Source organism: Cervus elaphus, chromosome 15 (genome assembly GCF_910594005.1).
Source record: "Cervus elaphus chromosome 15, mCerEla1.1, whole genome shotgun sequence".
Classification (NCBI taxonomy): Eukaryota; Metazoa; Chordata; class Mammalia; order Artiodactyla; family Cervidae; genus Cervus; species Cervus elaphus.
The window spans coordinates 75365154-75393116 of NC_057829.1; the positions used below are offsets into that span (position 1 = coordinate 75365154).

Below are 27963 nucleotides of genomic sequence, written 5' to 3' on the forward strand. Positions count from 1 at the left end.
CATCCATGTATCACCTCTTCTTTCCTTCCCATTCAGGCAACAGGTCCCCTTTTTTGGATGATAGCTAATTTCACTTTTGTACAAGTAAAACTCACTACTTAAATACAAATGAAAACCCAAATGAAAAGTGCCAAGGAGAAAGTCAGCCAGAAGCTCAAAGTCAAGAGAAAATATTCTTCCAGTCACTGCTTAATGCATCTGTGTAAAGAAACCTTGACACAAATAGCATCGGTGTTAACAAAACTTTGCCATTTGCAGCAGTGTGGATGGACCTGAAGAGCATTACGCCAAGTGACATAAATCAAATTCTATGTGACATCACTTACATGTAGAATCTAAAAAATACAACAGACTAATGAATATAATAAAAAAGAAGCAAGCTCACAGATACTGAGAACAAACTACTAGTGGTGGGTAGAGGGCAATTTAGGGATAGGAGGGTAAGAGGTACAAACGGTTAGGTACAAAATGAGTTACAAGGATATTATTATATGGGAAATATGTCTGATGTTTTATAATAACTATAAATGGAGTATAATCTTTAAAAAATGGCATCAGTGTTCTAACACACTTGTTAAGCAGTGCTCGCCCCATCCATATTGATTCTAGTCAGATAAACATCATTTTAATAGTTTTGTAATAGTTTATTGGATGTACCCAAATAACTAGTCTCCTGTTGATGCATGTTAAGTAGCTTTGGTCGTGTCCAACTCTTGACTCTTAGAGACCTATGAACTGTAGCCAACCAGTCTGCTCTGTCCATGGGATTCTTCAGGCAAGAATACTGGAGTGGGCTGTCATGCCCTCCTCCAGGGGATCTTCCCGACCCGGGGATCGAACCTACGCTTCTTACCTTTCCTGCATTGGCAGGTGGATTCTTTACACTTGTGCTATGTAGGAAACCCAGTCTCCTATTTGAGAGACGTCTTTTTTTTTTTTGCTGTTATAATCAATGAGGTGATAAGGATATTAGTGAATATTTATGCAACTATCAATTTAGGATAAATCCTTGCAAGTGGGAATTATTGGGCCAAAGTATATGAGTTTTTTACATGTTAATGTTGATGCTCACACTTCCTCAGAAGGGTCTTGTCTTTCTTATGCATTCCTGCAAATAATGCACAAGTCCTGTTAGCCCCACCTTGTTGCTAGTGATAGATATTTTCAGTCATTTAAATCTTAGCCAAATAGATACTTGAGAAATCTTATTACAACTTTGTTTCTTTTATTAACACCAAACATCTTTTGGGGAGGTCTTTTTTTCCCTTGCCCTCATCGCACTGAACATTCACAGATTTATTTAATAGTATTTGTGAGGTTTTGTTTGTTTGGCTGCACTATGAGGCATTCAGGATCTCAGTTCCCCAACCAGGGACTGAACCCAAGACCCCTACATTGGAAGTGCAGAGTCTAACCCGGACCCCAGGGAAGTCCCTAAACATCCTTCCTATTGTTTACTGGCACTTTTGTTGCTTTCATGAATTACTATATTACTTCCTTATAGAAAAAAGAACACAGGAGAGTTTGGTTCTCTTTCACCTTGCTTTCTAAGAATTCATATAGTAATAAAATCAATCTCTGTTGTGTTAGAAGTATATTTCCTAGTCTCATCTTTTGCACTGTGTACTGCTAGGTAAAAGTTTTAAATGTTTATGCAGCAAGTCACCTTTTTTATGTGGCTTTATAAGGGCTTAGACCTTAGGCTTCCTGACCCGACCCTCAATATTGCATAAAACTCTTTTCATCCAGATTTTCTGGTAACCTTGTGGTTTTACCTTTTTTCAATTAAGTCTCTGCTTCATCTGGAATTTAGTAAAAGGGCTTGAGTACAGATGGTCTCATATTTTACCCCCAGATAACTAGTTTACCCCCAGATAAACTAGGCTAACTAGTTTATTCTTTTGTCCAACGTGCACAGCATGAATGAAACAAACAGCCTTGTCCTCATCAAGTACCACCTATGTGTGTGCCTGCCTTCACAATAGATTCTGAATTGATGCCAAGGCCAGAGTTCCTCTGGCCTTTCAAACTAGCATCCTCTTGGCCATGCTTAACACCTTCCCTTCCCTCAGATCCTAAAACGCATAGATCAGAAGGCCCTAGGTCATATCCCTCCCAGAAATGCCTTCTCTTCTCTTCTGCCAGCTCTGCCTGGGACAGACCCCATCCCCACTTCAGACTCCACATGTGTTTCCCCCACAGCCCCTCTCCAGTCAAGGTTAGCCTTCATACCAGCAGTTGGTCTGTGCTACAGACCAAATCTGGCCTATTTTCTCTATTTATAAATAAAGTCTTGGTGGAACACAGCCACACTCATTTATTTATGTATTGTCTACTGCTGCTTTGGTGCTATATTGGCAGAGTTAAGTCACTGACATAGAAAACAAATGGTTCATACAGTCAAAAATATTCACTCTCTGGTTCTATATACAGAAGTGTGCCAACCCCTGTTCTATACCATAGCTATTTCCCTTAAAACATACTTCTCATTTTTTTTAGCTCCTTCAGTAGCATGCCCTTGCCTAGGTTCAAGTCCAGTTGCCATTGGGTTGCATGTCACTTAATGAATAACTCTCTTTTCCCCATCAGCTTGAAATGTCGCATTTCCCAAAGTATAGTATGTTTCCATACTTTGGTCTATTTCTGGACCCTTTTGGTTTTTAGTGAATCCACAGCTGTAAAGACCTAACATCTCAGGTTCTCATGAATTCAAGGTTTTAAGACACCAAGTGTCCTCCAGCTCTTAGACACCTTGCTTTCCTCATGTCTGGTCGTAGGGCATGGCCAGCTCCTGCTTTAGCTTGAGTAACTCTCAAAGCCCTTCTTTGGTTCACACAGGTGTTGGAAGCTTATGGTCAAACAGAATGCACCGCTGGCTGTACAATTACATTACCTGGGGATTGGAAATCAGGTATGTTCTTTGTTTACTGGACAGCAGGTGCAATGGCTGGGTGACGAGTTCTAGATAAACTAGGATTTGGGTGTTTAGATAACCTCAATACTCTGGAGGAATGTGGCAGATACTAAATCTAAGGGTTGGTCCAGGCCTTTCTATCTTGACTGTCTGGCACTGGTGCCAGATGACTTTTCAGGTTTATTCTTCTAGAGTCAATCCATAAATATCTCTCAAACATGGCTGGAGTTATCACCATTTCCCAGTATCCTGGCTGATTCAGTGTGATGTGTTCTAGGCCACGTTGGAGTCCCCATGGCTTGCAATCATGTGAAGCTGGAAGATGTACCTGATATGAACTACTTTGCCGTGAACAATGAAGGAGAGGTGAGTAGGCTGTGCCCAGCAGTCATTTTTACATAATTGTGGTGGGGATGTGTTTATCAGAAAAAGTACACAGTTGTGAGCAGGTTTGTGTTTGATTCTTTTGAGAATTTTAGCAAAGACTTCAGTGTCTTGGAGCCTAACTTTGTCCCCCACAATGGGAATTAAAATCTGGTGCTCTTCATTAGTGTCATTGGTGTTTGTCACTCGGTTTTATCCGACTCTTTGCAACCCCATGGACTGTAGCTCACCAGGCTCCTCTGTCCATGGCATTCTCCAGGCAAGAATACTAGAGTGGGTAGCCATTCCCTGCTCCAGGAGATCTTCAATCCCGACCCAGGGGTTGAACTCATGTTTCCCACATTGCAGGCAGATTCTTTACCATCTGAGCCACTAGGGAAGCCCGGTGTTCCTCATACTATAGTGGAAAGCATCAAATGAATCAAAGTGGTGGGAAAAAAAAACAAAGATGAAAGAAGGCAGGATTAGGTGTTTGTAGCAGCCTTTACTGTTGTCACCGCCTCGTCCCAACCTCTGTACAGATCTGCATCAGGGGCACCAATGTGTTCAAAGGATACCTGAAGGACCCTGAGAAGACACAGGAAGCCCTGGACAAGGACGGCTGGCTTCACACAGGAGACATTGGTCGCTGGCTCCCGGTGGGTGCTTCTTCAAAACTTCTGGGTGTCCCTTAACAGTGGAATAGACTTGCTCAAAGTGAAAGCCGCTCAGTCATGTCTGACTCTTTTCGACCCCATGGACTGTAGCCTGCCAGGCTGCTCTGTCCATGGAATTCTCCAGGCAAGAATGCTGGAGTAGGTTGCCATTCCCTTCTCCAGGGGATCATCCCAACTCAGGGATCAAACCCAGGTCTCCCACATTACAGGCAGATTCTTTGCCACCATCTGTGCTACCAGGAAAGCCCAAGAATACTGGAGTGGGTAACTTTCCCTTCTCCAGGGGATCTTCCCGATGCAGGAATCAAACCGGCATCTCCTGCATTGCAGGCAGATTCTTTACCAGCTGAGATACCAGGGAAGCCTGGATACTAGAAATAACTTGCTCAAAGACAGGGGAAATTTTGGTGACTTTTCCAAAGAAGTGTAGTAGTGTATTTTGTTGTTATTGTGATTTTTATTTTTCTTGTGGCAGAAACAACTCAAGATAACTCCATGGGCCTGTAGTGTTTGCCTTTTATAGGGATACATATTTTTTTCCCCATTTAACATGTAGAGACATATCAAAATGAGGATTCAGGATTTCTAAGCCAAGAGACTAGTTTTTGCCTCTCAGTGACCTTCACAGCCTCTCTTGGTGGAAGACACTGAGACTTTCTTTAAAGCATAGCTTACTGACAAAAAATCAGAAGTAAGTAGTCTCTGTAAACCCCATCTGTTTTCCTAAGAAGAGAGGAAATTCTTGCATAGTAATGATGGTGCCTTAGAATCCCTGTAGGCAATTTTCAAGAGCTTTCCTCTCTGGAAAGTTTTTGTCTACTCTGTGCTGGGGGAGTGGGAATGTAACCATATTTAAAACCCTCTTCTTGCTCAATATTCTCAAGATTTAAGTCATATTCAAGCAATGTTTGACAACAAAGTCTCTAAGAACACTGGTCCTAATGATGTATTTCATAGATGTGGGTGTTATGGTAACATGTCTGTGTCTGTATGGTAAGAGTTCCCAGGTCTAATAAGCCCAAAGTATAGGCAATAGATGTGTTCTCACACTAGAATTATAAAGGGCTGAGCTTTATTCATCACTTTCAGATAATGTCTGTTAGGCTGAGCTGGTGGTTGATTTCTTGAGTTGGCCTTGTTGATGGTTCCATGGTTGGTTCAGTCTATTGCCCTATTTCGGGTGTGATCATGTGGACTGTATTTGCCACTTGTCCCAGTTCTACAATTCAAATCCCTAAAAACCTAAGCTCCTCAAACCAATTAGCCCAGAGTAGAACCTGCAAATGACCTCTGGTGGCTGGTCAGAGAGCTCTCCCTGACTCTGTTTCTGTCTTAACAAGCGCAAGTTTGTTAAGTAAGACTTAACAAGTCTTACTGACTTGTTTGATTAGCAGTGGCACAGTGGAGCTGTATAGACTGCTCCTGGATCTAATGGGGATGAAGAAAAGGGAAACAAGGAGGGGAAGAGCTAGTTCTAAAGTCTTAATAAAAGATAACACTTTCCCTGTTCCCAAGAGTGCTGGAATGAAGTAATTGGAAATTAAGTTACTAGAAATAAAGAGCTGCAAAATTTCTTTGTTGGATGAGGCAACCATGTACATAATCCCAGAGGTTCAGGGGACTTTTTCTGAGGCTGCCCACTGATTCTTCACAGACATGTGCAATATAGATAGGTTTCGTGGAAGGCTGTGTCCCCTTTCCCTAAAGCCAAAAAGAGAAATTAAAGCTTGTCCAAAAGTCAACGGAGAGGCCAAGTTTAAAAGGGAAGATTAAAAACAAAAAAAGGAAGATTACCTCTGATTTCACCTCGCTCTTCACTGACATCACTCAATAGGCTCAGAAACACTCTGTTGTCTTTCTGTCTGCTACAGAACGGAACTCTGAAGATCATCGACCGAAAAAAGAACATTTTCAAGCTGGCCCAAGGAGAATACATTGCTCCAGAAAAGATAGAAAATATCTACATCAGGAGCAATCTGGTGTCACAGATTTTTGTATATGGGGAAAGCTTACGGGTAACAGACATTTCTTAACAATAGCCAGTTTTATAAACACTGTACTTAAACTTGGCTTCTTGGGAGTGCGGGAGGATTGATATGCCGAGGTCAGGGTTGCTTTAAGCTTAATATTGAGCACCATTTCTTTTTGAACAATCACATTTGAATAGAACATTTTTGTAGAGATGTTAAGTGGGAAAATGAGATTAGAGTTCCATGAGAGTTTGAAATGTATGATGAAAAAATAGTAGGATTCAGTTCAGTTCAGTTGCTCAGTCGTATCCGACTCTTTGCGACCCCATGAACTGCAGCACACCAGGCTTCCCTGTCCTTCACCAACGCCCAGAGCTTGCTCAAACTCATGTCCATCGAGTCGGTGATGCCATCCAACCATCTCATTCTCTTTCGTCCCCTTCTCCTCCTGCCTTCAACCTTTCCCAGCATCAGGGTCTTTTCCAATGAGTCAGCTCTTCGAATCAGGTTGCCTAAGTATTGGAGCTCCAGCTTCAGCATCAGTCCTTCCAATGCATATTCAGGACTGATTTCCTTTAGGACTGACTGGTTTGATCTTGCTATCCAAGGGATGCTAGCCCTGAACGGCAGGCTTGGGAACCGTCACGTATTAGGAAGATGTAACGCTGCCTTCTTTGCCCCACCAGGAGGCAGTGCTGCGCTAATTCACATGCCTTCATTTCCTTTCCAGTCATTCCTAGTGGGAGTGGTGGTTCCTGACCCAGATACACTTCCCTCATTTGCAGCCAAGATTGGGGTAAAGGGCTCTATTGAAGAACTGTGTCAAAACCAAGTAAGTCTCACTCAGGAAAGCCTATGCACACCCATGGGTCCATCGTGGGAGGGGGATTCCCTGTTCTCCCTACCCTTCAACTTGGGCACCCAGGGTTTCCTGGAGCCTCCTCGCTGGAAGAACAGACTCTTGCTGTGTCTGTACTGGCTGATTTTATTAGACTGGAAGATGGGATGGGGAGTTTAAAAACAACTGCCAAAATCCCTATTCTTTTTATAGTAAGATGTGCATTGTGAAAAAATTAATTGAAAAATGAGGAATTAATGCCATCCCGAGAAAACCCCTGTTAACATTTAGGTTTGCTTTTTCTTCTCATCATTGTCTTTGAGCAACATTTAGATATCACAAGTGCTTGTGCATACCCCCACATCCTGCTTTTATCCTGATGAGTTTAGTAGGTATTTTGAATTGGTTCCCGCTCAGCTTTTCTTTTAGGCTCTTTTTTTAACAGCCAGTCTCTAAGCTATGTTTTCTATTCCTAGACTATAAAGAAAGCCATATTAGAAGACATGCAGAAAATTGGGACAGAAGGTGGCCTTAAATCCTTTGAACAGGTACGTACTACTCATGTTATCCTGCCCTCTCAAGTCACACTAGAAAGTGTTAAAGTTTGCATTTATTATGGGGTTAAGAAGTTCAGTTTCCAAGGGACTGACTTCAGTGGTACTGTTAACCCATTAATGACAAATGGCAGCGACCTTTGCACTCATTTAGTAGTCCCTCCATGCTGTTCATTATTCATTCTCCTTCTCCACTCATGTCTTTCCCAAATTATTAGTGTGAAAATGGGCATATGTTACTGTTCTCCTAACCCTCCCACGTCATCATGCCACTTCTATAAAAGAAAATATTCTCTAAGTTTCCTCACATAGCATTTATTTTTTATTTAGTTTTGACCGAGCTGGGTCTCCGTTGCTGTGTGTGGGCTTTCTCTAGTTGTGGCAAGTGGGGGCTACTCTCTAGTTGTGGTGTATAGACTTTCCATCGTGGAGGTGGCTTCTCTTGTGGGGCACTGACTTTCGGGCACACAGGCTTCAGTAGAGGTGGCATGTGGGCTCAGTAGTCGCGGCAGACAGGCTTAGTTTCTCTGCCGTGTATGGAGTCTTCCCAGACCAGGGATGGAACCCGTGTCCCCTGCGTTGGCAGGCAGATGCTTAACCACCGGGCCACCAGGAAAGTCCCACATAGCAGGAGGGCTCCACAGAACAGTCTGGATCACTAATAAATGTATGCACGTGTGCATCTCTTCCAGGTCAAATGCATCCATCTACATCCAGAGCCATTTTCCATCGAAAATGGACTCTTAACACCAACCTTGAAAGCAAAGCGGGGAGACCTTGCCAAGTACTTTGGGACTCAAATCAACAGTCTGTATGGGAACACCCAGGAGTAGGTTAAGGTACTTACAGCTGCAAGGGGCCCATAAGTATCCTGACTTGTAGGAATGTGGATTAAAAACTAATCTTACATTCATTTTCTCTTTCCTCCTGTTGTTTTACCTACTAAATTATAAAACCATAATTTTAGGGCTTTTAAAAAATGTTCAGTGAGAGATTTAGCATGTGGAAGCTTAGCCTTGAACTAAATAACTCTTGTCTTTCCCATCTTAAATGTTGCTTAAATGACATGTTAGATGTTAGGACTACTTTTATCAAGATACCTTCCTTCAAGGTCCGTCTGTACAGTATCTTTGTTTCTGCCTTGTGATCTCCAGTCTTTGTAAGTGATAACTAGTTCAGGGGCCAAAGTGACCGTTTGGGACTTCATCCTTGTTTTATAGTTAACCTAACTCATTGGTGGTCTCAATAATATTTAGAGTTTCCAGTATTCAAATTAAGAGACCTTTAAGTTCTAAGGAACTTAAGAACACATTTTCTAACTATTCCATAAAACCCCTAACATTAAGTAGAGTTTTAAGCTATAACAATATTAATCACGTTTAGGAGACAGATTTCTTCTATGTCTTTCGGTGTTCGCTCAAGTCTGTGTCCAGAAAGGGAAGAATGTGATCCCACTAAGCACTTCCTAAAGTCTCTAGTTTCTTTGACTTGGGAGAAGGTAAAACTGGGCCTGTGACACTCTGTCCAAAAAGAATGTTCTGAGAGTGTTTTCCACCAGTATACCTGATGACCAAATCTATTCCCACCAGTTTGCTGCTGAGCTGAAAGCTGTGGGTAAAGGAGCTGAAGCTCATGTCAAGCGCACCTTTCCAGTAAATGAAGCAAGCGCCAAGTGGCAACCTCCTGATCTGGGAATGCAGGCGCGAAGCCTGCACAACAGCCGCACCTCCTGGGAAGGAATCGACTGATCTTTCCTCCCGACTCCACTTCCTGTTGTCCCTTACCCGCCTTCAACATGTACCAATATCGCCTGAAAATATAAGGTGTTAAGAATAAACTATTGTAGAACACTGAATTTTGTGGTGTGTTTCCTCGTGGATCGTGAAGAGTCAGCCTTAGACCAGGGTTCCTTGACAATCACGGAAGCTAGTGGCTCTCAAACTTGGCTACGCGCTAGTGTTACCTGGGAGTTTAAAAAGATACCAATGCCTGCGTAACACTTCATGGATTCTGGTTAACCTGGCCAGGGGTACAGCGTGGGCATTGGAATTTTTAAAAGGTCCCTAGGTGATTCTAGAACGCCACTATGTTTGATAGCTACTGAAGGAAATGACCTTGAGGATCAGGCCTTCTATCCCACAGCTGTGAATTAAAAAAATACCAGTTGAAGCCTGACTCCAGCTGAGCACAATGTGCGCTCTTTCTCCTTTATCATCCATATAGTCTTGAAGAGTGTTCCTTTCTGGTCTCTCTAGACCCTGAGCCCAGAAGAAGCTATTCTGGGATATTGAGACAGAAGGGAAGGCAGGAATGAGCTTCCCTGCATGTCTAGCTCCTGCTGTCTCCCTTGACCTCCTTTCCCACTACCCCCTCACTCATTCCAGCTGAACCCACACTAGCTGCCTTCCTGTCTTCAGACATGCCAGGCACATTCTAGCCTGTTGTTCTGCCTAAAAGGCAGATGCTCCCAGACACATGACTTGTCCCCTCATATGTTTTAAATGTCACCTCCATCAGACTGTCCCACCTGCTTTCTTCATAATACACGATTCCAGCTGACATACGTTTTACTATCCGTCTACCTCCCTAGTCCTCATTGGAGTGGGACAGAGTCCTCTTTCATGCATTGCTGAATCCCCAAATGCCCTTCCCTTAGTGTTCACTGTTACAAGCCAGACCCCCAATCTCAAGTTCTCTGCCTTGGAAAGAATTACTCTTTGAACAGGTGACTACTCTAATTCTACTCTTGTGTTTAGAAGAGCCTGACTTTAAGCCTCCAAGTCCACCAGCCTAGAACCTACTAGTCACATCAGCTTCAGGCTTGGATAGATTCAAGCGAACATGAGCAGACATGACTAGGTTGAAAGTCTCCTAGACAGCGGCCAAGATGGTATAATATACAAAGACCCTGAGTTCACCTTTCATGGGCACACCAATATCACAACTAAACTGCAGAATAACTATTGATGGAAAAAACTGGAACCTACCAAAAAAGATCTTCTACAACTAAAGACATAAAGAATGAACCACAGTGAGAATGAACTGTTAAGGGCAGACTTGTAAGGGCAGATATAATCAAATCCCATCCCACTTGGCTGGGCGATCCTCAAACGAGAGTAATTACATAGCACAGGTTTTCCCACAGGAGAGACAGTCCGGAGCCCCATGTCAGGCTCCCCAGCCCAGGGATCTGGCATCAGAAAGACAAGCCCCAGAAAACTGGGGGAAATACAGACCTGACTTTTCAAGAAGACACACAAAATTTCATGTGCACTGGGACCCAGGGCAAAGGCAGTAATTTGATAGGAGCCTGGGCTACATCTACCTGCTGGTCTTGGAGAGCCTCCTGGAGGAGCAAAAGGCTGGGGACACAGACACTGGAGGCAGACGTAACACGGAACATCCAACCACGTGAACACTCCTGGTGGCTGCCACGCCGGCGCGTCTGTACCAAGACTTGGCCCCACCCAACGACCTGAAGGCTCCAGTGCTGCGATGCCTCAAGCCAGACAACCAACTGGGGAGATACAGCCAGACCCATCAGGAGACAGGCTCCCTAAAGGCTAAAGAGCCCACAGTCGTGTCCTGACATGTCCCTAGGCACAGCCTAGTCCACCATGGGGTCAAAGTCCATCTCCACCCACCAGTGAGGAGATAATAGCTAAAAGCTTACCTAATCTGAGAAAGCAAACAGCCAAGGCCAGAAAGTACATAGAGTCCCGGACAGGGTTAACTCAGAGAGGCACACACCAAGACACAGTGCCGTCAAAATGAGAAAAATTCAAGATAAAAAGAGAGTACTAAAAGCAGCAAGGGAAAAGCAACAAATAATATACAAGGGAACTCCCATACACCACAAAGCTACAGTAATCAGAAGAGTATGGTACAGCTACGCAGACAGAGATTAACAGAGCGGACAGAGAGTCCAGAAATAAACTCATACACCCCTATGGGTAATTAATCTACGACAAAGGAGGCAAGAATATACAATGGAGGGAGGACAGTCTTTTCAATAAGTGGTGATGGGAAAACTGAACAGTTTACATGTAAAACAATGAAACTAGAACATTCCTCAAATACCATATACAAAATTAAAGTCAAAATGGATGAAAGACCTAAATGTAGGACTGGATACTATAAAACTCCTAGAGGAAAACATAGAACACTCATTGATATAAATCACAGCAATACTGTTTTGAATCCATCTTCTACAGTAATGGAAAGAAGAACAAAAATAAACAAGTGGGATCTAATTAAACTTAAAACCTTTTGCACAGCAAAGGAAACCATAAACAAAACAAGAAGACAACCTAAAGAATGGGGGGAAACATTTGCAAAGGATACAACCTACAAGGGATTTATTTCCAAAATATAGAAACAGCTTAAAATTAACCCAATCAGAAAAGGGGCAGAAGACCTGAACAGACATTTCTCCATACAGATGGCCAACAGACACATGAAAGGATGCTCAACATTGCTAATTATCAGAGAAATGGAAATCAAAACTACAATGAGGTTATTTCCTCACAGATCAGAATGGCCATCATCAAAAAGTCTACAAATAATAAATGCTGGAGGTGTGGAAAAAAAGGAACCCTCCTACATTGCTGGTGGAAATTGGTATAGCCTTTACAGAAAACAGTATGGAGGTTTCTTAAAAAACTAAAAATAAGTTACCATACAATCTAGCAATCCCACTCCTGGACATATACCTGCAAAAGTTGAAAACACTAATCTGAAAAGATACATGCATCCCAATGCTCATAGCACCACTATTTACAACAGCCAAGCCACAGAAGCAACCTAAATGTCCATGAACAGATGAATGGATTCAGATGTGGAATAAATACAGTGGAATATTACCCAGCCATAAGAACGAAATAATGCCATCTGCAGCAACATAGATGGACCTGGAGACTGTCATACTGGGTGAAGTCAGATGGAGAAAGATAAACATCACCTATTACTTAACATGTGGAATCTAAAAAATGATACAAATGAACTTATTTACAAAACAGAAATAGGCTCACAGACATAGAAAACAAACAGGGTGACCAAAGAGGAAAGAGGCAGGGAGGGATAAACGAGAGATATGGGAGATTTTACAGATATACACTAGGGCGTCCCTGTTGGTTCAGCAGTAAAGAATCCACCTATAATGTAAGACATGGGCTGGATTCCTGGCTCAGGGAGGTCCCCTGGAGAAGGGCATGGCAGCACACTCCAATACTCTGGCCTGGAGAATCCCAGGGACAGCGGGGACTGGCGGGCCACAGCACACAGGGTCACAAAAGAGCTGAACACAACTAAGCATGTACAGATACACACTACTGTATATAAAACAGATCAGTGAGATCCTGCTGTATGTACACCAGAGAACTATATTCAATATCTTGTAATAACCTATAATGGAAAAGAATCTGCAAAAGAATATATATGTGTGTGTATATATACCTGAATCATTGCTATATACCTGTGACACTGTCAATCAACTATACTTCAATTTAAAAAAAAGTTACTAGAATCCTGTGATCTCAATATGCCATTAATTGAGTATTTGAGGCAAACATGTATGTCTTGAGACTTATGATCAAGGATGTCAATTTTCCAAGAGGTGGTAAAGCAGCAGTTTCTCCATAAGGAACTAAGACTCCTTTTGAGTCAGCAAAAAGAAAGATGCTTGGAGTAAAAACTACGATTTATACAGAACAAGCCATTGATCTTTATTTGATTTGACAAAATCATTATTATTAAAAGACGGGTAATAAAATCTGAGCTTATATTGAATCTGACAAATTAATTTCTATAGTATCTAGAAATATCAGAAATTCGGCCGAGGGGGACAGAGGATAAAAGCATCGCATGCAGATGCTCCTGGTAGAGGGGGATCTCTATCTGCAGGTCAGGTCCACCATGTGCAGCGCACACAAAATCCTAGAGAAAATGCAATCTACTCACTTGGGTGAAGTGTTTTTCCTTTAGGGGAGAGGAGAGGTGGCAGAGAGGTGCAGGAATTCAAAGGCATGTGCAGAATGGCTTCTCCATTTCAAAGTGGTAATAAAAATATTTAGATCATGGCACTAGGGCACCTTTGAGGAAAAGAACACCTTAACCAGAGTAGGCTCATTGCATAATTCTTTAGTAACATGTACAGTTTTCAAGTAATGGAGCAGACTGAGAGGAATTTTACTTCAAAAGTGGCTATCTATTTTTCTTCTCGCCCTCTGGGGCTTGATCTGTTTCAGCGTCGCAGGGGCACTTTTCTACACAGTTTCTAGGGAACCATCCTCTTATTCTTGAAACACCTGAGAAAGAAAATGAAATTGGTATGAAATAGATATACCAAAATGACATCTGTGAGACTTGTAAATCCTATTACTTCAAACTGATAAGCTTTTAATTACCCCTCATTTTGATAAGCACAACTTGAGGCTAAAATTAATGAACTAAATAAATAAAAATTTAAAATATATACATTCCTAACAAGCTAGAAAATAGGTATTTCCCAAGTTCCATCATCTGGGAAAGGATCCGTATGTTCAGGAGTGCTCCAGTGGAGTGGGGGGGTACCTGGTGTCCACGCACGTGTGTGTGACTGCGAGGGAGTCTGACACTGTAACACTTCATCTGTTCTAGGGACCTATCTCCCTGGAGATATGCTTTTTAGATTTTTTTCTAACACATGCACTTCTGTATCAAGCTTGCATAACCTATCACATGGGCTAATTTATGATTAACCCAGTGTTTTCAAAAGAGCATCCTAGGTGAATCTTTAAAGCAATAATTCTTAAAATTAAATTTAAAAAATCAAAGACACGGAATGTTTCAATTCACTAGTTTTTATGACAATAGAATGATTCACTCAATGGGTACATGTATAGCATAGCAGCTTAGTCACAGGCTCTGAGCCAGACTGCGTGGGCTGGAGTCGTGGCTGTTCCTGCATGTAGTGTGGCCTTGGGCACACTGCTAAGCCTCCCCACATTTCCGTTCCCTCACCAACCAAATGTCAATGACAGCATGAACCTCAGAGGGCTGCTGGGGAGTGAATACCACAAGTGAAGCATTTCCACAAGTGTGTGCTGCATATTGAAGTATGGGATCCAATGTTCACTAATCATTGCAAAGACCCGATAAATACAAGTGCTATGGAGAAGTAATACACGGAGCTTATTTTTGCTGCTTAATGAGTGCCTTCCTATAGTTCCCCTAATGCATATAAAAGCTTTCTTGCAAAATTTGCAGTTATTGCTGGCAGTCTTTTCTTTTAAACACTCGCTTCCATGTTCATACCTTCTAAAACGGAATCATCAAGAATTTTGTCTCCATACAACCAGTATCTGAAATATTTAAAAGATTAAAATTAATTTTTCTTTTTAGGTTAGATGGCAATTTCATTATTCAAGAAGAAATTCAGTATTTTCTGTTACTTACCGTAACCCTCTTGTGGCTAAGATGAATTCCCCTTTCTGTAGCCTTATCCGAGGCTCTTCAGTGCAGGGGCTCGTGAAGAGTGTTTTAATTCCTCTATTCAAAGGACAGCAGGTACCACTATAATCTTCTATCACTTTATACCGGACCTGGCATCAGTGAGTAGAACAATTTAACATTAATCCGTGTATGAAGTTTTCTAAGCTTGAATGTAAACTGTTAGAGGGAGACCCAGAATACCAGGCAACAAGTCTTTCCCTTCTGGTTCGCTATCTACCCAGTTCCCTTATAGAAGGTAATTAATTGATGCTTCTAATTCTCAGGCTTTTCTTACCCTTCATTTCAAGCACATGGCTAAGAATAAAATTTTAGAAGCAGTGCTGCCCAATGGAACTTTCTGCAATGGTGGAGATGTTTTATACTTGGGGTATACAGTGTGGTATCCCCTAGCCACAAGTAGATACTGAACACTTTTAACGTGGCTGGTGCAACCAAGGAATTTAAATTTGAATTTTATTTAATTTAAATTAATTTAAATTTAAATAACCACATGTAGCTTGTGGCCACTGAATTAATTGTTCAGCATCACTTTAAGGACAAGTTTCCCACTAGGGAACTATATTGAGGATAATTATCTATTGACAATATAAATTGATTAAATTCCCTCCAAACCTGTAGTCCAAACTATCTGAATGAAAACAAAAGTAAAATGCATCAAAGTTCAATAAGTGGATTAAGAAATATTATTTAATAAAAGCCAACAGTTGGTTTTTTACTTAGAGGCAATTTTAAAAGCTACATAAAAGTGCTGAGCCTGACAAAAGGAAAAGAAATTAGTATCACTGCAAAAGAATTACTTACACTTCTGACTCTTTTATCTGCTTTTTGTTTCAACTGTTCTATCTGTTTGGAAGATACAAAAAGAAAAAATGAAATCTCATATCTCAACACTGAAAAACAGGGTTTCCTCATTTACTGTATCAGAGTGACATGACAAACTCCCAATTTTCCAACATTTCAAATTGCTACAATTTAAAGGCTACTTTTTTTAAAATAAAGCATGGAAAAAAGGCTCTGTGACTAAAAACCAACACTGAAGTGGGACTTTCTTCTCAGTGTTCCCTCTCCAATGTCTTTATCTGTGTATAGTCACAGAGCATTCCCTGTGGCCCAGCAATCAAGGATATGTGGTCTCTGCCCTCTGGGGGCTGCCAGGCTAGTCCCTTATGATGAAATAGTTCAGAGACTCACTGAGTCTTTACAGAGACTGCAAAGTTAATCAACAATGAGTCTTGATTAAAAGTCATCATTTCGCCTCCTCTTTTCCACTTATTCAGCTACAATTTGTTAAATGACACTACACTAGATATAAGGGGAAATAATCTCTGCTTAGAATCTTGCCAAATTAAGTTAAAGATACAAAGATTAAAATGGATTCCTCATGTGCTCATAAAACTAGTATATGATCAGGTGCCAAATCCAGATGAGTCTAGATGGGGGTGGGGGGACTGGAGCTGGTCTGAGTAATTTCTGATAAAGAGGAGGTCATATGGCATAGAAAAAACTGTGGGGGAAGAACTGTATCAGGGATTTGCTGAGTGGACTAGGCTGATTGGAAAGGCTGATTTCCTCCAGGATGTAGGTGGTCTGACAAAATGTGGTCCAGTGAAGGGAATGGCAAACCACCTCAGCATTCTTGCCTCGAGAACCCCATGTGTACATGTTAGTTGCTTAGTCATGTCCGACTCTGTGCAACCCCATAGACTGCAGCCCACCAGGCCTCTCCGTCCATGGGATTCTCCAGGCAAGAACAGTGGAGTGGGTTGCCATTTCCTTCTCCAAAAGGAACTATAGAAAGAAAAAAAGTGAAGTCGCTCAGTTGTGTCCAACTCTTTGCGACCCCATGGACTGCAGCCCACCAGGCTCCTCCATCCATGGCATTTTCCAGGCAAGAGTACTGGAGTGGGTTGCCATTTCCTTCTCCACAAGAACCCCATGAACGGCATGAAAAGGATGTAGGTGAAAGGTAGCTTTTGGCTGGGTTTTATAAATCCAAGGTAAGGAATCAGGACTTTTATCTCACAGGTATGGTGAGATAAGAGATTTAAATTGAAGGAGGGACATGATACAAGGAGTGCTTGGGAATTCACTTAGATTCATTTTGACATGCTGAAACAATTCTTATTACTTATTTTACGATAAAATGCCATTGGAGTTAAGGAGAAGTTAAGAGGAAGACGGTGGAGTAAAAAGGAAGACTATTTGAACAAAACACTCACTGTTAAGCTGTACTGGTGACAGCCTTCTCTTATTGGCCAATCCAGTCCATCTCCTTCAGGGACCCCTGACCATGTGAACACTTGTTTGAAGTTCTTCCATCTACTTCCCATATCATAAGGAAAAACAAAGACTTCATCTAGTTGATAATACTGAATTCGATCTTTAGCCTGTGGGTAACAAAGAGGTAAGACGGCAGATATACCTGCCTTAAATGGCTTTTGGCAACAGACAATTGAGAACAGTTATTCCTCAAATTTGTGTCACTTCTAAAAATACCTCCTCCTTGTTACAACATTAGAATGCACAGGAGTAATAAACACTTATCACAATATAGGGAGAACTTGACACACAAACGCCAACCTTGTCTAAGATCATCCACAAAATGTGTGGCAGGGCTTTTTTGGGAATAAATCTAAATAAGACTGAATTTAAGCATTCAAAAATGCATATTAAAAGTTAGTAACTTTATTTCATATATAAAAAATCCTCAATGTTCCTACTTGTTCAGTAGAACAAAAGAATCCAGGTGTAAAGAACAGATGTTAACAAAGAGATTTAAGAGAAAACAAGGGTTTATTCAGGCTGGAAGGAACTTGTAGGAATGGCCAGGAAAGGTGTGACAGGTGAGTTATTTTATGAAAATTATTTTTTTTTTAAAGTTAGCAGGTAAGTGTAAGAGATCTTTCAGTTTTACATACCATTACATATGTCTGCATACTTACATAGGCATTTATATGCATATTTTATGCATATATATATCCAGGTTTCATAAATTATATTCTAGGCATTTAAATTGTCATCTTTTACCTAAGGGAATAAACTGACTTAGAATTTCTGAATTTCTACTGACACCTAGTGGTATAAAGATAACACTGTTTATTCCTACAATAAGTATACAAACCCAGTTGACATTTATTGTGTAATAACATATGGTAATTTTGACCCATTTTCTTTAACTTAATAGAATCATTTATTTGATTTTTACTGAGCAATATACTGCCAGTTTTAAAATAACTTCTAGATTTAGTGTGGCACTTTACAAATAGCCTTGGTCATCGGCAAAACAGTTAATCTAATGTCAACATATTATGCTAACTAGAGATTATACCCTGAAATATTATCATAGAATAGTATTTTAGAGAAAAGCTTCTTGCAGTTACTTATAAAGTGATATTGATAATAATTCAATTACAAGAATTGTCAAGCTGTAACATGAAAACATGTAAGTCCATCCCCACCCTGATAATGAGTAACTTCTTTTCCCTTCTTAGAAACAAAAACTTCAGCGTCTTAAAATGGATTAAGAGCCTCAGAGAAGAGAGACCTAGAATATTAAAAAAGACAAAGTGTTAAGGATGAGAGCAGTTTACAAAAACAACAGAGGCGTGGAGTCTGTCTGAGAGAAGCACACAGTGAAGAGGGAACTGCGTGCACAGCGTGTGTTAAAAACCGACAGAGACGTGCAGCAGGGGCCATGGGAAAAGGGAAGAGAAGGACTTCACTTGGTCTAGGGACAGTCAAGGAACGCTCCTCGGAGGAAGTGACAGCTGAACCAAGTCTCAAGGGGCAAGAAATAAGGAAAAAAGAGGTAGGAAGAATGTTCTAGACAGAGGGAGCAACATGTGGAAAAATACAGAAGCAAAAGATGTGTAAACTATTTGGCATTAGCCGGTACGGAGTATGAATAGATGGGGAGGGGTGGAAATGAACTGGAGAAGCAGGTAAAGGGAAGACATGAACAGTTTTTATGCATAAGCCAAGGAGCTTGGACATAAACTTGTACATCCATGTTTCTAAAAGTATGCTTTGTGCATCTCCTTCAGTCCCCAAGACCTCTTCTTGGGGCTGAACAAAGTCAGACAACTTTGATAACAATACTAAGACATTTTGCCTTCTTTCATGGTGTTGACATTTGCAATGGTGGGTGAAATTGCTGGCACCTTATGTTGGCATCAAGACAGGCACCAAGGTGTTATATTCTTCATTGCTACATACTCCATTCACACCAAACCAAACCAACAAAAAGCCCAGTTTTACATAAAAATGTCTTGATGAATAAAAGTTATTTTTATTAAATCTCAGCCCTCAAAGTAGATGTCTTTTTAATATTCTGTGTGACAAAATAGGAAATACACATAAAGCATGACAAAATGCTCGTCTCAAGGAAAACACCTGTATGAGTTGTGAGTCAATTAAAGCTGTGCAGCCAGCTTTTTTCATGCAATGCTATTTTTGTTTGAAAGAATGAGTGATGTAACAGACAAACCAAAGTTAGTCAGGCTTCAGTATTTAGTGGATGTCTTCTTGAAAATGAACAAAGTCAAGCTATTACTTCATACAAACAACTATTTGTTGCTAGTGAAAAATGTAAGGCTTTCAAATAAAAATTAGAATTTGGAAAATTTACATCACCATTATGAGCTTGACGGCTTTCCAATATTTAAAGATTTCCCCCCATCAAACTGGTAGTGATACAAATGGATTTACATCTTGAATAATGAACTATATCAACACTCTAAAAATCTGTGTAAATCTGTAAACCAGTATGTTCCAAAAGACCAATGCCTGATGCCCTATATGGGTAAAAGATCCATTCAAAGAGCAAGACAGATTGATGGAATTGAATACAAAAGAATACAAAAACTTGACTGATGTAATTTTAGATCTAACATGTAACTAACCTCTCAACAACTAGAACTTGTCAAATTATAATGTATTGTTACTACCAAAGAATGTCCACCATTATCTAAAAGGCATGTTAAAATATCCTTTTCAACCTACTTATCTGTTTAAGGTTGAATTTTCTTCATATACTTCAATCAAAGCAACATATCTCAACAGACTGAACGGAGAAGTAGATGTGATAATCCAACTGTCTTCTGTTGAGTCAGATATTAAAGAAATTTGTAAAAACATGAAACAATGCCACTCTCCCTATTCTATTTATTTTGGAAAATTTAATTATTTTTCCAGAAATGTTATTTTATTAACATATAATGGATTTATTACTGCTATTTTTAAATGAAATAATATTCAAAGGTTTTCTCAGTTAGAAAATATGGCAAATGTCAATAGATATAATACCCAATAGTATAATTAATAAAAGCCCTTTAGTGTACTTAACAATTTTTGAGAATGTAAAAGGTCCTGAGGGGCTTCCCTGATGGTTCAGTGGCAGAGCATCCACCTTTCAATGCAGAAGATGTGGGTTCCAACCCAGGGTCAGGAAGATCCCCTGGAGAAGGAAATGGCAACCCACTCCAGTATTCTTGCCTGAGAAATCCCACAGACACGGCCTAGAGGGCTATCGTCCATGAGGTCGCAGAAGAGCTAGGCACGAATTAGTTGCTAAACAACAAACAACAAAAGGTCCCAAGACTGAAGTTTGAGAGCTGCTGCTACAAATTAAAACTCACCAACTAGCTGCTAGGGGGTTAAATATGTCCTATAGGTTGTTTTCTTTGGCCCATGAAGGTTTTCTGTTTATTTTGCTTTTAATTTGAATTGCTTCCTAATGCTTAAAAACAAAGAAGGTAACATAAAAATCCAGATTTCTGGTTTTTCTTGGGAAAAAAAATTACATGATCTCACAATACTAGGTGAGGATTTCTCTGTGCCAACAATGAGCTTGGTCGGCTGGGCAGCTCTGGAGCACAGGTTGGCTCCACTCCTCTAGGTTATCTGCCTGGGCCCCAGTGCACTGGGTTTAAAAACCCCAGTAAGCTACAGGGATGGAAAGGCTCTGAGAAGTCTTAAATAGGGAGCAGGGCATATTTTAACATCAGAATCACAACGGACAATGTGAAGTATGTATTGGAGGTTGTGAGGTTTGTGACAAGCTACAGGTTCTACGCTCTATCTGATGTGTAAAGCCTATGGGACGGCACGTTGGTAGGACAGAAGCTCCCTTCCCCTCCAGTCTGAGAGGATGGCCAAATGGCTTCTGCGTGACTCAGAACAATTCCGTGTGAGATGGTTCTGTGGGAGTTTTACTGAAACAGGAATAAATCAAACAGTTCCTGTAACCACCCTTCACATGGCATGCAAGTGACATAAGGAAGCCATTTGGTAGTCAAGCTTTCATTTGGGGACATTTACTAGTTAATCTGATCTATTAGTTAATCAGCACTTTATCAAAATTAAGAAAATAATTCTAAAATTTACCTTCTCTTCAATCCATGATTCAATAGAAGTTTTGTTTCTGAGAATTATTTTCATCTGGAAAGAGTAAAATTTAAAATGTTACTGGTTCATTTAAGATTATCATCTTAAAAAAAAATTATCATCTTTACACTACCCCTATGAGACAGTGGTTCATCTGACTCTAAACCATTGGACTATATCTTCATATGACTTCATCAATCCACCATCAAATCTGAATCTACAGCTTAAATAAAAAATCATGCTTTAAGTATTACCTTCTGAATAAGTTTTCCAGAGTATTAATAAAATATTGATACAATCCATTCAATCAGCATTAACATATTTTGCATTAAAATTTTACCACTATTTTTAATAAATCTTAAATGCATGATTAGCCTATTTATTACAAGTAACAGTGACTCATTACAGTCAACCTAGACATTCTGTTTGCCTTAAAATCTGAGTATACTCAGTCTTGATTCCATTTTTGATTTTCCTAGAAATGACAATTCCATTTATGTAGGTTTTTACACCACATGACCTTAGTTTATTTCTAATATGATTCTTAATTACAGGCATTGGGGAAAACTTTTCAAAGAATTTGATTGCAGGCTAATAAAAAATACGAAATATAACCCAAACCAGGTTATTTTAAAACTAAGAGTTCAAAAAGGGTTGCATAATCCATCAGGGCCTATAGCGCAGCATTTCTAATTCTATGAGTTCTGCAATTCTCTGATGTCTGGTTGTGCCTTCATGGAGACAGTGTGACACAGTAAGAACAACCTGGACTAGGAGTCCTTACCATATTCCAAGGGCCTAGCACAATACCTGGTTCATGGTGGGCCTTCAATGAATGAATACACTAATGAAACAAATACAATGAGTCATAAGAACTATTTTTTGATCTCTTCAGGGTCACATCCTCCTTCTCTGGTCGCTCATAGCACTTTGTACATAAATCTACGATATACACATGACCCTGATTTAATGACAGGCAGGTCTTCATTCTCATTATTGTAGACTCAGAAATTAGCAGAGTGATTCATCATAGAGCAGACATTAAGTAGCACCAATATCACAGGGTTGTTATGGAGATTAAATGAGCTAACATATGTAAAAGACCTAAAATAGCACTCCATAAACGTTAGCTATGTTATTATGCTTTTGATTAATATGCCATTATAAAATAACATTAATAATTATGTTTACTGAATGCACGAATGGATGATATTGGGTATGTCACTTAATCTTCTTGCGACTCAACTACTCATCTGCAAGGATGGGAAAATAATACTCCTCTTTGACTTCTTTTGGGGTTGATGTGAACATCAAGAGATGCTGTGAGAAGAGCTTTCTCAATGCTATGTAACTCTAACTTAGGATTTTTTAAATTAAATCATTACCCAGAAATGCTGGCAAAGTCACTTTGAAATTATCTGACAAGCAGAAGATAAAATTCATCACTTAGATGGAAAAAGTAACAATAATCTCCATTTCACACGGCATACTTAAATGCAGCTTTTTTTCCTCTTTCTCATTACAAGCAGCCCCAATTACTCGACAGTGTTAGCTAGAGGTAATAGAGGAGCTTACCTGGATAAAAAACAACATCCCAACAGCTATGGTTGTTCCTAAAGCTAATCCCAAGGCAAACAAGGTGGCAGCAAATGCAGCTAATCCAAAAGGAATAATTGGAAGAGGGTCTCTCCGGGCTGCACTCATATCAATCTTGACCGTGTTCCACCCAAAGGAGAGCTGCAAACAACACCACCCACAAGAAATACTTGGTTGTCGTAAATGGTGAGACTCTACTGTACCATTTAAAACCACTTGATCAAGAAGATCAGCAAATGACAATGTGCTACTGTGGCCAAAGCAAATGTAACTTTTCTAATTAATACTGTGGCTTGAACTCATAGTGACATGTGTGATATCCTCTTTGGTATTGTCACATGTTTTTTGTTTGTCATTGTTTGCTCAGAAAGCATTAGGTAGACTGCATATGCATTACTGGGGATGAATGACAGTGGACACAAATCTAAGTTGTAACTGTGTCTCCCATCTTCTCCTCGCTTTCCTATATTTATAGTGCTCTTCCATCGTGACAAAGATAGCCTAAGATTCAGTGGTTTCTTCCCTCTTGTTCCACAACCAGAGGTTTAAGCACTAGTAACATGTAGGTCAAAACATGTCCTGCCTGGCCTGCAAAATGTTTTAAAATATTCAGAGTGAGGTACCAACATTTAGAAATTTAATGGTTTAGAAATCAGATTGCATATAGAAAGTCAGGGTTTTCAGATTTTTCTTGAAAAGCCAGATGATCTGGCACTGCCAGGCTGGATTTCCAAACATCAATAAATGGCTGAAGTAAAATATGGGTTGTCCTCTGTGTGAAGGGCATGTGTTTTCCAGTTCCAAACATCAATAAATGGCTGAAGTAAAATATGGGTTGTCCTCTGTGTGAAGGGCATGTGTTTTCCAGTTTCCCATTAGGCTTGGGTCCCTCATTTACCCTCCAGGCCTCTTTAAGGACCTGAATTTGTGACCACCAAACTTTATCTCATAACCATGTGCTCATAAATCAACTCAATCAGTTGTACGATATTTAAGAATGTGCACTTGCTGTGAGCCATGTTCTGGAGCACTGGATTTAGAAATGAACGGAAGAACTGCAAATGGCTACGGGATCAAATGGAAACAGACAGCACTTGTATTGTCTTTTTCTTCCCACTCTTCTGCTTTTTCCTCTAACTATCCTCTACCATAGCTTATTGAAGTCCAATAAGTTATACATAGTATAACTTCAACTATAGCATATACGGTGAGTTTCCAGAACAAAATAATTTTTCCTCATCTTAAAAACTGTTTTAAAGCTTTTTAAAAAAGGAATCCTTGTAAAGGTAAAACAAAGTTCTATTTCCCCACCTAAACTGCAGAACACCTATTTCTAAAATGGACTTCTTAAACAATCTTGATAACTACTATTTAATTTCTGATTTGATAACAAACGTTTTCACTTACCCGATTATAAAGCTGCGTATACATCGTCATAACAAAAATAAAGGCAGCGTGAATACAACCCAGTGGTGCTAAAAGGAGGAACAGTGTGAAGGAAGCATGATTCTGGTAGCCGCAGCAGTTGTTGATCCAAGGACAGTGATGGTCCATCTTCATTACACATCTAACAGGAAAAATTTATAGAAAACATGAGGCAGAAAATCCTGTCTACTTGAAATAACTTTGGTCTTCAAAAGATCAAGCACATAGGAATCCAGAATGTCCACGCATGAGTCACAGAGGAATAATACTTCATAGAACAGAAAGAAAAATTTTTATGAGTTTTTAAATAACTATGAACAGTGACTTCCTTTAAATTTTAAAAAGCCAAAGAAAGGGCAGGCTTTGTAATGGCTTCTGAGGAAAAAGACATCTGCTACAAGTAAGTTTGTTTAAAGAAGTCAGGAGGCCCACTGAGAGGTTCATTATAAAAAAATAAGCATGGTTCCTGATTTTCCTCTTGCTCTGAAATGCAGTGACTGGAGTGGAAAACAACAGAGACTGAACAAAATTACTTCCAAATCTCCACTGGGGCTGATGCGGCCTGGCAGACACTTGTAACTTCCTTCCTTCCTGTTCTTATCCTTTACATGTAGAGTGTCTGAGCTAAGCAAGCTAACTCTGGAATATAAGATGTGGTTTAGTAAGTGAAGTCTTACTCTGTTTCCTTTCCTTGAGGTTGTTAGAAGAAAATTTTCTTGCCTCAAACTAAACTTTATTTGCCCCTCCAATGGTCCCCCTAAACCTCAGAATTAGCATCATAAATTTCTTATTTATCAGTGGATACTGATGTTCATTTACAAAGGTTCTATCAATAGCTTAATCCACATTTTTTACAGTGATTCTGTTTTCTTCCAATTAAGGCTTTTATATTAAATACTTGTGATAATAGGCACCTGAATTCACTTATCAGATTTATGTAAGTGTAAATGTGACTCAACTAAATAATGGAAAAAGCAGGTCTCCTTTGTAATTGAGACTCAGAACAATTCTAAGGCTAGTTAATATGACAGTCGACAGTTAACCCTGATTTATGAAAACAACTTAAAGTATAACATTTTATCCTGTTCCTGTCATGGCAGGAAGAAACAGTGAGACCTTCATGATCAGAATTGACAATGTAAAAGTAAAATATAAGATTATGGACACAAGTATGTTAACAACATTGTTTATAAAGTAGTCACCTTGCAGGGAATAAAACTAGGATTGATGTGCTAGAGAGAATAACAAAAGGCCAGTATCAAGTTGATCAATCTTCAATAAAGAGCAAAGACAGACAGTACCTGTTGCACTTTCTGCAGTGATGTGACCGTGGTGCCTTGTATGCTTGGCAGACTTTACAATACTGGAGGTACACGCTATCCTGAGAATTTTCCTTGGCAGTGAAATGCAAACAAAACATAAATTTCTGGGTAATTGGAAAAGTGATATTCCTATTATCAGAAATTCATTATTTAAAAAAAAATTTAGCCAAAAAGAAGGGCTGGCAATGCAAGCTAAAATTCAAATTCCATCTTTTTCCCATCTCCCATAAATGAAAATCAAACCACAGTATTTATTCACAAGGCTTGGCTTGTTATAAGCTGCCCACTGTTTCTGAATACTTTACAAACTAGTAGCTTCTAAAGCAGTTTTCTCAGTTATGAGGGATGTTAATATGTGGCGTGAAAAAAATATCCTAGAGCCAAACCACACTGTGGAATTATGAGGTACACAATATACAGTGTTTCCTAGACACTTAAGAGCATGTACTCATTATTACCACTCCATTTTTTAAATTTTTTCATTGAAATCACTTTGGGAAATACTTTCAAGCAGCTATGAAAAAAATTCTTTGAGCTCTAAATGACCAGTGATTAGAATAATATGCTTAGTCTCCACCAAAGTAAAAAGTAGGCTATGTTTGATATTACTGGTTGGCAGGTAAGGCAAAAACTAAATATATGATTAACATGAGGGTTCACCACTTTAAGGAACCTTTCTCTTACCGGTTTCCACCCCAGAGGGACGAAGCCAGGACCAACAAACATGGCATTGAAGTAATTATAAAGAATCATGACAGTCCAGTTTATCAACATGATGAAATTCACACTTCCTCCAGTGGTATGTAAGGGCCAATACCACAACACAGAGTCAATCATGGCCATGGTGGAACATATTGCTATAACACCAAGGGCTATAATGGGACCCCAGTGACAAAGTCTCTTTAATTCTTGGAGATTTTCAAACTTGACAACTGAGCAGAATGTACCCATTTTGGTGAGGAGAAATGTCTTTCAGTTTTTAAAGGATTACAGATTTCCTTTTTCTGTGCACACATTTCCTTGTGCCACAAGTCCGTGTGTGTTCCTTAATTGTCATGTCTTCACGTTGTGGGATGTTAATGCAGATTACACCATTTTCACTGTTAGACACTTTTTATCTAGGAGAATCCAGTACCTTGGTTTGAAACTTAATCTAAAGAAAACAAAATGAGAAGGTTCATTAAGACATTTTACTATCTACTGTATTTGTTAATTTCAATAATCACCTAAATAGAAGCAGCTCACAAGTACATTACTATGAAATGAGTATCTCACCAAATATCAGAAAGAACCATTTTCATCTTATCCAAACTTTAGTCAATTCTGAATGGCAGGTAAACTGGATCCATGATTCTTAAGTGGTAGTTTTTTTCCCTTTGTTCCCAACTTGTCAGAGGACTATGTCCCTGCAACCGTTCAGTGAAAGGCTGCATGAAACAAAAAAATTTGGAGCCGGGATGCAGGACCTTATGGTTGACCTAATCCAGCTTCCTTCTTCACTGAAAGGAAAATGGCTCAGAGAGGCTGAGCGATTAAATCACTTGGGTGATTGACAGCTGAACCCGACAGAAGCCAAATCATCAAACTTCCTTTACAGAGTTCTAAACTGCCTCCTACCCACTCTTGAATTAAATCCAGTATGATCCAGACAAGGTCTACACCGTTTGCCTGCGGTCGCCCCTCAAAGGCTAACTTAAAGTCTGTTTGTGTTAGAGGTAAAGAAACCGGAGAATGAAAGCTCAAGGAGGGGAGGGGAGGAGCGAGAGGAGGTGAGGAGAGAGAAGTGTGTGTGAACTCAGGACCGGAGGCGTATATGAGAAAAAGCACGAATAAGGATATTTCAGGGAAGGGGAAAAAAAAAAAGGCGAGGGACCGGGAAGGCAGGACCGCGAGCGCCGGGAAGATCTGTAGAAGGCTATTTAGGACTGGACTGGAGTGAGTCAAGCGAAGATCTGAGAGCCAGAGTAACAAAAGATTCCCACGCAAGCCCGCGCTGGCTAGTGCCTCAGTTTCCCTCCCGTGTTATGGAGCAGAGCACTGAGAAATCCTCACGCAGGGGACGAACATCTTGGTAAGGGTAGTTGGTCTCGACTTTCTGGAGATGCTGGCCTCATTCGGGTGGGGCGATGACCGCAAAATCACGTCCCCTGCTTTGACTCCCACCTCGGTCCGGTCCTCAGTGCCCGCTCCTCGGCCATCGCATTTCTGGGGCGGCTCGGGCTCACCCGGAGCAGACTCTCTCCCGCTCGGATAACTCCGTCCTGGGTACCCCCGCCCAGCGCAAGGAGAAAGTAAATTCCGTGCGCTAGAAGCTGGGGTGCGCGACCAGCCACGACCCGCGCGTCTCTCCGCCAGCGCCCTCAAGCTTCTCTCCCGCTCGGGCTCAGTGCGCAGTCTCCGTGACAGCCACTTCCGGGAGGTTCGCCGCA

General features: G+C 40.3%; 2 protein-coding genes across 10 annotated transcripts in view; one reads left to right on the forward strand and one right to left on the reverse strand.

Moving 5' to 3' along the window:
- ACSL5 (acyl-CoA synthetase long chain family member 5) overlaps positions 1 to 9171 on the forward strand; it is a 49126-nt gene extending 39955 nt beyond the window's left edge. For all 5 annotated transcript variants that reach the window (XM_043925692.1, XM_043925693.1, XM_043925697.1 and 2 more), the window contains 8 exons: positions 2839 to 2911; positions 3192 to 3280; positions 3820 to 3936; positions 5826 to 5969; positions 6655 to 6756; positions 7239 to 7310; positions 8009 to 8155; positions 8906 to 9171. In XM_043925692.1, coding sequence (XP_043781627.1) covers positions 2839 to 2911; positions 3192 to 3280; positions 3820 to 3936; positions 5826 to 5969; positions 6655 to 6756; positions 7239 to 7310; positions 8009 to 8149 — 738 coding nt within the window. In that variant the 3' untranslated portion in view covers positions 8150 to 8155; positions 8906 to 9171. The remainder of the gene's footprint in view (positions 1 to 2838; positions 2912 to 3191; positions 3281 to 3819; positions 3937 to 5825; positions 5970 to 6654; positions 6757 to 7238; positions 7311 to 8008; positions 8156 to 8905) is intronic.
- Positions 9172 to 13012: 3841 nt separating this feature from the next.
- Positions 13013 to 27931, reverse strand: ZDHHC6 (zinc finger DHHC-type palmitoyltransferase 6). Of its 5 annotated transcripts, none has more exons than XM_043925699.1 (11): positions 27587 to 27931; positions 26219 to 26687; positions 25514 to 25605; positions 24195 to 24354; positions 22767 to 22928; positions 21192 to 21245; positions 17027 to 17194; positions 15609 to 15650; positions 14751 to 14896; positions 14610 to 14656; positions 13013 to 13621 (listed from the first exon to the last, which is right to left on the reverse strand). In XM_043925699.1, the coding sequence occupies exons 2-11, from the start codon at positions 26483 to 26485 to the stop codon at positions 13518 to 13520; spliced, it is 1242 nt and encodes a 413-aa protein (XP_043781634.1). In that variant the 5' UTR covers positions 26486 to 26687; positions 27587 to 27931; the 3' UTR covers positions 13013 to 13517. The 5 variants fall into 5 exon arrangements, with proteins under 5 accessions (XP_043781634.1, XP_043781633.1, XP_043781636.1 ...); XM_043925698.1 differs by having other exon boundaries at positions 27698 to 27930; XM_043925701.1 differs by lacking the exon at positions 22767 to 22928 and having other exon boundaries at positions 27698 to 27931.
- Between the last annotated feature and the right edge of the window lie 32 nt (positions 27932 to 27963).

What these genes read in the sequence shown, in the direction of transcription:
- ZDHHC6 (XM_043925699.1), bottom strand. Translation starts at nt 26,485, where the DNA reads ATGGGTACATTCTGCTCAGTTGTCAAGTTTGAAAATCTCCAAGAATTA. An exon ending in GGATGTTGTTTTTTATCCAG is followed by an intron (nt 21,246 to 22,766) that starts GTAAGCTCCTCT and finishes TACTCTTTCCAG; the next exon opens with ATGAAAATAATTCTCAGAAA. An exon ending in CAGATAAAAGAGTCAGAAGT is followed by an intron (nt 14,897 to 15,608) that starts GTAAGTAATTCT and finishes CACTGATGCCAG; the next exon opens with GTCCGGTATAAAGTGATAGA.